Source organism: Physeter macrocephalus, chromosome 10, assembly GCF_002837175.3.
Source record: "Physeter macrocephalus isolate SW-GA chromosome 10, ASM283717v5, whole genome shotgun sequence".
Lineage (NCBI taxonomy): Eukaryota > Metazoa > Chordata > Mammalia > Artiodactyla > Physeteridae > Physeter > Physeter macrocephalus.
Window position 1 is genome coordinate 22,101,143 of NC_041223.1, and position 9,342 is coordinate 22,110,484.

The 9,342-nt window shown below is 36.3% G+C and overlaps 1 protein-coding gene across 1 annotated transcript in view; it reads right to left on the minus strand.

The window, feature by feature from the left end:
• Positions 1 to 689: 689 nt before the first annotated feature.
• The window catches only part of LOC114486945 (polycomb group RING finger protein 6-like), a 20,197-nt gene continuing 11,544 nt past the window's right edge, over positions 690 to 9,342 (minus strand). The window contains exon 2 of the mRNA XM_028494371.2: positions 690 to 5,586. Within this exon, the coding sequence (XP_028350172.1) occupies positions 5,519 to 5,586 (68 nt within the window). The 3' untranslated portion in view covers positions 690 to 5,518. The remainder of the gene's footprint in view (positions 5,587 to 9,342) is intronic.

A 9,342-nucleotide genomic window follows, 5' to 3' on the forward strand; every position in this document is an offset into this window, starting at 1 on the left:
GCAGGCGGACTCTCAACCACTGCGCCACCAGGGAAGCCCTGATCTATGCATTTTATTGAATGATAATTATACCTCCATTTAAAAAAATGCCAACAAGAATATTTCTTTCAAGAGTCTAAGGATAATAATACTGTTTGCCCACAGAAAAGCTGCTCAAGTCTTGCAGTGTGGTCCATTACAATATAATGACCCTAAAATATATTCTCAAAGTCATGGAAGAGAACTATAAACACAAACTAGGTGTAAAAAATTTACTCAAGAAGATGATAAAGCATACATACTTTTTTTTTTTTTGGCCTCACCGTGCGGCACGTGGGGACCTTAGTTCCCTGAGCAGGGATTGAACCTGCGCCCCCTGCATCTGAAGTGCGGAGTCTTAACCATGGGACCGCCAGGGAAGCCCCAGACTTCCCTGTCATTTTAACTGCAATTTGTAGATGTTTTGGAACTTGTCAATTTTAAAAAAACCTGAGAAATCAATGACTTCCATGAATTAATTTATTAAAGCACTGAGAAAAAATCCAGATGAAAAAGACTATAAAAGAAAATCGAGTGATAAAATCAACAGAAATTCTTTTAATATCAAGAGTAAATTATAACAAAAACATTTTTCAGATAATACAAAGAACAATAATTCATTAAGAGGAAGAGATAAGTTTTGAATTAAAAGTACTAAACAGGCTCTTTATTCTTTGATAATCTAATTAATGAAGAAGAGTGAATTACATGAACTTCTTGGAAAAATATTTAAATGTCTTTCAAATTAGATACACAACACTGGCTTTGATGGAGACAAAATCAAATTCACAATATACCATTATAAAAAGGACACGAATGACTAGCTGATTCACAAGCATCATCAACTGAAAGACTATTTAAAATTATTCATACATCAGAAAATTTGCAGTGCCCTGGAATCTTACAGCTCTTACAGCTTATGTATGAAAGAAACTTGATCGAGTTTTTTCTCTACTTGACAATTCTGAAAATTTACTTTTAATTATGAATAAGTTGTGAACCAGAAAGAAAACAAATTTTGATCAAGCATACCAGAGGAATAACTGAATTATCATTCTATGGGAAAAGATGGAACAAAATTCTTGTCATGTGGTCAACAATATGCAAGCAAAATGTAGGACAAATAGTATAGATGTGAACCAGGTAGTTAACTAATAAAAAACATAGTTTTTTCCCCTAGATTTTGTGATATTTCTGGAATTTGTCAGAATTTTAAAACCTGTAATTTGTTGTGATTTCTCTTTGAAATAAATATTCACTTTCACTCTTAATTTTGTACTTGTAATTTTGTATTCTTTCCTTAAAATGCAGATCCAAAATTACACTAGTGGAAGGCCCTACCACACCTGGACCCAACTGCTGTTTTTAGATTTTGTGTTCTTCAAGGTTGTGGGTTGTGATCCTTTTCTCTTTGTTTTCCTGGCACAGTGCCTGACAAAAAGTAGGAGCTTAACAAATATATGTGCAATTAAATGGAGTGGGGGAAATAATCTGATAGCTTAGTATAAAGCAAAAGATAAAAAAAAAAAAAAAAAAAAGCAAAAGATCATAATGGAGGGGGCACAGCAGATACATCAGATCACAACCTAAATTCTCTCCAGGGAACAAATATCCTTTTACTTCTTGGGATACCGGCCTGGAAGACTCTAATTTTTAATAAGGTTTATCCAATCCAGCCCTCCTGTAACTTCACCCCTGCAAGTGCTACTCAGTTAAAATTAAAAATTAAATATAGGATTCTGTACATTGCCTTATCTCTAACTTCCATGTGAGGACATAAACTGAGTACCCTTCTGGTTTCATAATGTTTTGGGAAAATATTACAAAAGGGTAAGTATGTTTTGAGCCTTTGCTGTACATTCAACTATATCCTGAATAATTTAGTTATCTATCTTTGCATTGCAAAGCCCAATGATAACTGTTTTATAACGCAATTAAAATGATAGTCGTTGTTAAGTCCCAGTTTGCTAGGTGAACTGAAGTTATTTGTTACTTTTTCACAATCAGAAATAGAAGTGGTAGAATTACCAGCCTATGGGTTTGCTTGAGAAGCTGTTTAGTCAGGCAGTACCACCATTATTCTATCCCAACAGATGTGATCCTATTTTTAAAGACTTCTGGGAAAGGGAGATTCCCTCACCTCCCTCAGCAACCCGTTCCGATGTTTAACAACACTTGCTGCCAAGGATGCTGGTTCTCTGAGCCTGGCTGGAGTATTTTTACGTTTCTCTGTGTTGGTGTTTTTCCTTGTTCCCATTTCCTCCTTTAGTATTTATTTTATCCCCTCCCTTCTTTGCCCTTTTTTCCATTAATTTTGCTGGTAGACACCTTTTAATTTTTTTTGCAAATAAAAAAGAAATTTAAAATTGCCAAAAATCTAAAATAAAAGCAAAACAGGTAGAATATTAATTTAGGTGTCACATATACTTGGGATGGAAATGAGTTTTAACTTAAATTTTATACAAATGATACACAGGCATTTGGTAATCTGTCACTCTGCATCTACTACACATTTATGAACTTGGCTGTGTTGAGGACATATACCATTTTATTGAAACACATTACATTTTGGTAGCTTTGAACATTTCAACATATGTATAATTTTGTTTTAGTTTTTAGTCTCCTCTGAATCTCTCCAAATTTCCATATTTTTCATTCTGTTGATGAGTTCTGAACTGGATATGAAACTCTAACAGAGGTCTGGGTAGTGCTAAACATCTTGGGCAGAATGCCTTTCATCTTTACCTCGTTAATTTACAGTTTTTACCTGTGAATCCATCAATACATGTAGTACGTAGCTGACCAATAATTCTTAAACACCCAGCTGGCTAAGTCTCATAGGAGAGGTGTGATTTGACAGATGCCAGGAAAATACTGTTGTTTTGAAATAGTTCTCATTATCAGACAACTGACTACTTGAAATTTCACTGTCAGTGATTTATTTGATTGGAACTGTTTCTTTGTGGGCTCTTTGAAAATGGAAGACTTCCTAGAATTATAAGACTTTAATCAATTTCGTCCAAGAAATCAGCACCTGGCCAGAAGAGTGTCTGATAGATGGCTGGGAGTGGAGAGACGAAGAGAGGGGGTGACCATACATCCCAGTTGGCCCTGGACTGTCTTGGTTCATGCCAGTTGCCCAAGCTTGTTTATTCATAGCTTCTCCTTTCACTCTCAAATGTATGGTCACTTCAGTAAAGTCAATCAAAGGGAAATGTGGTTACTAAACGCATTTGTGAAGAGTCTGGGCCATAGCTTTAGAGCCCTTACTCCTGGACTTGAATCTCAGCTCCCACTTGCTGGCTGGGTCATTATGGGTAGATTATTTAACTTCTCTTGCTCTCAGCCTCCCCATAGACCAACAGGGACTTAACATCAACTGTCTTTTGGATATGTCTAGTAATGAACGCTGCCGACATTATTATTGGAAACTCCTGTTTTGCCCGGGCTTGGCATTTCTACACTGCTCAAACCTACCAAGATAGATCCTTTTCAACTCTAGAGTCACTCTCTATCTTGTTATTTGCATTTCATTTCTATTTGTTTTCCTAAATTTTACCTTTTTAAATGTTCTTTTATACATACCAAGGAGCTGATCACACTTATAATCTGCGCCATTCTGTTTGGCACTTACTTTCACCTTCATCTACGTTATTGGCTATGGTTCTGTGTGTGTTTACTCTGACCTTCCTACCTTATTGTAAGTTTCTTGAAAGCGGAAAGATTCATCTTGCCTTTTCCCAGAACGTAGAGCAATATGAAGAACAATAAAGAACAGATTCGTGTGGCTTCACTGAATTAAAACCCTAGGCTATATAGCACTCTCAGCTTCATTCTCAAATTATTTTCGCTGAGGATGAAAGGCACTGAAATGATGGCCATCTGGTACAGGGTGCCTAATAGCTTAAGAGAGGCCCAAACTTTCTTAAAAAGTGTAGGAATTGCATCTTTCAAGATTGAGATTCAAAATAAAAACAACTTTGATAGTGACAATTTCTTTGCAACACAAACTAAGAAAATGAGTCTGCCTTGAACTAGAGGAAACTTCTACAGAGTTTGAGCTGTGTCTCCACGGTTCATTGGGTTCTTAGCCTTCTCACTGGGCCTGCCAATCAAGACACTTAGGAGAGTGCTTTTTTGGCAGACAAGCTCTGACAACTTGAAATGAGGCAGACATCACTGGAGCATTTCAGAGGCCAGACAACAGATGGTAATAGTACATTTCAACTATTAGAAGTTTGGATCAGAAAGATAAAGGTGAAGGCCTTATCTCATTTGTCAAATGATGTAATTCATTATTGAATCAGGACAAACCAGTTAACATCTGAAGTATAATTTTGGTTGCTATTTATAACGCACTCACCGGTTCATTTGGCTTAACTGGCTTATTTAATTGTGTGTAGCATTTCGCAAAAAGGTTAGGGAGAGTGAGGAAATGACTTATGCAAATCGCAGTTCTGGATAAATCAAAACTTTTCTTCAAGTGCCAGTTAAACATTAGCATGCTTGAGTTACTTGATGAAATTATGTTTTATTTAAAATAATTTGAAGCAGGAAACTCTCCAAACAAATTTCGTGAGCTTTGACAATATGTGTAGGATTTTGGTGCCATAGATTTTTAGAACGAAAGTGCACACAAAAAATACTCATATTCAGACTCACAAAAAGAGAGGGTGGTGATAAGTGAGTCAACTAATCTTTTAAAACAGTGTTACCAAAAGAAAAAATGAAGATGTTAACAGATCAGGCTATCTAACTGGGAAATCTCTATTTCTTACTGAGAAGTGAATAAGTTTAGTCTTGAAGAACTTTAGAGGATAAAATCTTGGTAACGCTGGCAATTGACTCCAGAAAGAAGAGAGCATATGATCAATCAGATACTAAATGTTTCATAACTATCACACTATTTACCAATGGAGTTATCATTATCATCATCACCATCATGGCTAACATGTATGTGCCAGGCAATGTTCTAAGAATTTCTACCTGTCTTAATTCATTTTATTCTCTCAAAAATTCTGTGAGGTAGGTGCTCTTAGTATGCCCATTATAAAGATGAGAAAACTGAGGCCACATAGATGGTAAGAATTACAGAACATTAGAGTTAAAAGGACACTTCAGGCTCACATTGTTCAACTCTCAGTTTATAAACAAGAATTCTTAGGCCCAGAGATTAATGTCTTACTCAGAGTCACATAAAAAGTTAGTGGCCAAGCCACAGATATTTATATAAACAACCAGCACATATTAAGTGCTTACTGCATGCCACTTACCCGTTGCAGTAACACTGAAATAAATACCATTGTCCCAATTTTGCAGGAGAATAGGCTCTCAGAGATGTTAAGGTATTTGTGCAAATTGACCTCAGGTAAATGAGGGTTTTCGGATTTGGACTTGGGTCTCTCACTAGAGGTCTTAATGATATCAGTAGACTGCCTTCCAAATAGGACCACTTCTCCTGTGTGTGCTTTCTCCTGTACCAGCTGGCCTCCTCCTTAGGCTACAAGCAGCTGCATGTTAATCTCTGATCTTGTGAGGTCTGACGAGGAGGAAGCAGTTCATGGGATCCTGGAATGATTGAAGAAATAAACCAAAATGAGTGGCAGCTTCTCTTCTAAATTCTGAACCACCTAAACCAGTGAGAGCCTTTCAATTTTTTCCAAATAAAACCAAACCTCCATAATAATAGAAAATTCAACCATAAAGCTTTATGCTTTCAGACATTTTGATATTTAAAATCATGCAAATTTTATTCATTTCTGCTTTCATTTGGGTTTTTTTTTGGGGGGGGGTGCTTTTTGCAAACACTGCTATTATATTTATATGAATGAACCTAGTGATGAAATCACTTATTGAGAACTTAAACTCAAATGTAAGTTGTCTTGATTTTTTTCCTTCCTCAAATTTCACCCTGACAATGAAATTTAATATTTCCCAGCATGTATATCTCACAGTTTTTTTTTTTCAAATAACATCATGGTTTTAATTAATAAGGGATATTTTAAAGGTGATAACTGGCTATTTGTTTTTAGCATATATTTGTTTCTACACATTTGGACCAGTAAATATTAGAAATGCTTTTTAAAATGAGAAATATATATTATTGACTAAAGAGAAGATACGTATGTGTGCATATATATATATATATATATATATATATACCTGAAATTTTTTTTAAATTAAATTTAATTTTTTTATACAGCAGGTTCTTATTAGTTATCCATTTTATACATATTAATGTATATATGTCAATCCCAACTGAAATTTTATATAATCACATTTTTTCTAGTTACAGACACATGAAAATGTTGGTTTTCTAAGCTGCCCAGCCAAATCTCATATTTTCTGTATAAAGGGGAAAAATTGAAAAATTAGATTTTCAAGAGCAAAGTTAATTTGGGAGTTGCTTCATTAACATGGAGACATGATTTGAACTTAAGTATTCGCTAATAAGAGAAAGTTACCCTTAATAGATATTCAAAAGGCTATTATTTTTACTCATCTAATCTGATAACACAATGAATGTCTGAGACAAGCTGGGGGTGGTAAGCAAGGGCTTCATTTATTTGAAATTAGAAGTGCCCATAATGGGTTGGCAGGGATGTGGGCAGCATTATGTGTTTCCCAGTTCTTTCTAATTAGCCATAGAAAAATGTGAAGAATAGCACCCACATTATCCAAATTCTCTTTAGGATTTGCTACCTTAAAAACTATTTTCCTTGTGTTATGTTCAAAGTGTATAATTACGCTTTCAGAAAGTCCTCTGCTTTGGAATTCTCTCCTTGCTGACCTGCCACCCAGTTGCAAGTCATATCCAGCAGCCACTACTTATTTACTGAAGGTTCTTTATGGGAAAAGTTTTAAAAGTTTGTTAAAAGAATATATCATACATATATATTTTTTATCTCCAATGTCTGTCCCCTTTTTTTAAGTCACTTACCCCAAAAAGGCACGTTCCTCCGGCTCCTGGTGGCTTCTCTTACAACATCTCTCACGATTCTCTCCCTGACTCCCCACCTCTCACGTCCAGCCACACTTGACCTTTCAGTTCCGCTTGGCACAGAGCTTCTTCTTGTCTTAGGGACTTTACACTTTCAGTTCCCTCGTCCTGGGGCTCTCTTCCCTGCTCTTAGGTCAGTTCTCAGTGCAAATGTCACCTCTGCGGATACTCCCCACCCCCATCCAATATTTCTCTACCTTATCTATCTACTGTCTATCGATTACCTTGTTTCATTCTTCATGACTTTTTCATGATTTAGAACTATCTTGTTAATTTGTCTATTATCAGTTCCCCAACCAGAATGTGAGCCCCACAGAGCCCAGAGGCCTCATCTGCCTTGTTTATCCCTATATCTCTAGTTACCAAATAGTACCCACCACATGGGCACTTGATACATTAATTTTGGGAACAAAAAATTAGATAGATAGATAGACGATAGATGTCTTCACTCAACAACTAATCTATGGAGATAGAAGTTAGAATGCTGATTACCTCAGGGGTATAATAACTGGGAAAAGCCACAAGAAATCATCTTGCAGTGTTAAAAACATCCTCCATCTTGATCAGGGTAATGGTTACACAAACGCACACATAGGTATATGCAAAAAGCCATCTAGTTATATACTTACAATGAACGCACACATAGGTATATGCAAAAAGCCATCTAGTTATATACTTACAATGTGTTCATTTTGTGTACCTAAAGTTAAAAATAATACTAACTGATGTCAGTCCAACAAGGCCCAGTCTATGTGCATGGCATTTGGTAAGCTTGGTGCTTTGCCAGGCAACCCTAATGCTCAGCACAGAATCTTTGATTGTGTGCAAGTAATTATCGCCTTAAAGGACAGACCTAAGATCAACAGCAGAACAGGCTGCTTTCCCAAAGCCACATATTATTCTTTTTGATGTAGATCTGTTTTAACTCTGACCCTATCTGTGTCATTACAGGAGACTTTATTTGGCTAAGGCCATGCCATGGCTTGTACATAGTGGCCAGGAAAAGGTAAGAAGGCAGGTGTAAAACACTAACTTTAAAATTTACTGTATTTATTCACCCCAATGCATAGTTGACACAGTCTCTGCTAATTGAGGATTCCACAGTCTAGATCAGGAGAAATAATTAGAAGACAATGATAGATAAAATTAGAGGGCACTAGGGGGACATGAAGTACGTCAGTTTGCTGGGACAGAGCCTCTTTTGACATATTCATCTATATAGGCAAGAATGTCAATGGGAAATGACATACTAAGTGGCTCCTCCATAAAAATTTTTTTAAAAGATATAAACCAAATAAGTAGCTTTCCGGTACTGCTATACTCTATGAAAATCAATGAGCATGGTCTCATCTACGTAGGTGGACTTTTCAAATAATTGAATCTTAACCCTCTTGGCTGCAAAATATTTTTTAAATAATTTTAATTTTCTCTTGTGGAAATCTTTCTAAACGATCATGGATTTCTTCCTTTCCTTATGCAAAATGTATTTGCTATGACACACTCCTCTCCATGGTTTGAGCTCATGACGCACACTGATGGTTGTATGGGACCATCTCAGTGGTTATGCCCTGTACTGTGTTGCTATTGAAGTAAGAGCTTGATGAACACCCCTGCTGAACATCTATGTAATTTTGGTATCTCCTTCTTTGCTGAGAGTGTTCTCCTCTGGGTTTCAGATAATATCCTCTGCTAGTACATCTCCTCTTTGATGTAATGCTTTTAACATGCTACCTTATTTTACATCAAGTGTCTAGCTAAGGGCCTGAGTCACTACTCAAGCTTTGTGACAACTATTTGACTTTTTTTTTCTCCTCTTAACTCAGATTCCAAGCCATATAAAAGAGGGTCAGATCTGATCAGTGGATAGATTGGGAGTGGGTCAAGTCACTATTCTCAGAAATAACCAAAGTGTAAGGATTTAGGTACCAACAAAAGACTTCATTGGATAAATTCAAGAAAAACACTTTTTCCCCTAAAACGCTTTAAGGCTGATAATGGGAAAAAAATTCTTCTCATTTCTGGGCATACAGAACATCGAATTTATATAGCATAGGTTTAAACCAAAATCTCTATCCTCTTATCCATACCCATTATTATTATTTTTTTAAACATCTTTATTGGAGTATAATTGCTTTAAAATGGTGTGTTAGTTTCTGCTTTATAACAAAGTGAATCAGATATACATATGTTCCCATATCTCTTCTCTCTTGCGTCTCCCTCCCTCCCCCCGTCCCTATCCCACCCCTCTAGGTGGTCACAAAGCACCGAGCTGATCTCTCTGTGCTATGCAGCTGCTTCCCACTAGCTATCTATTTTACGTTTGG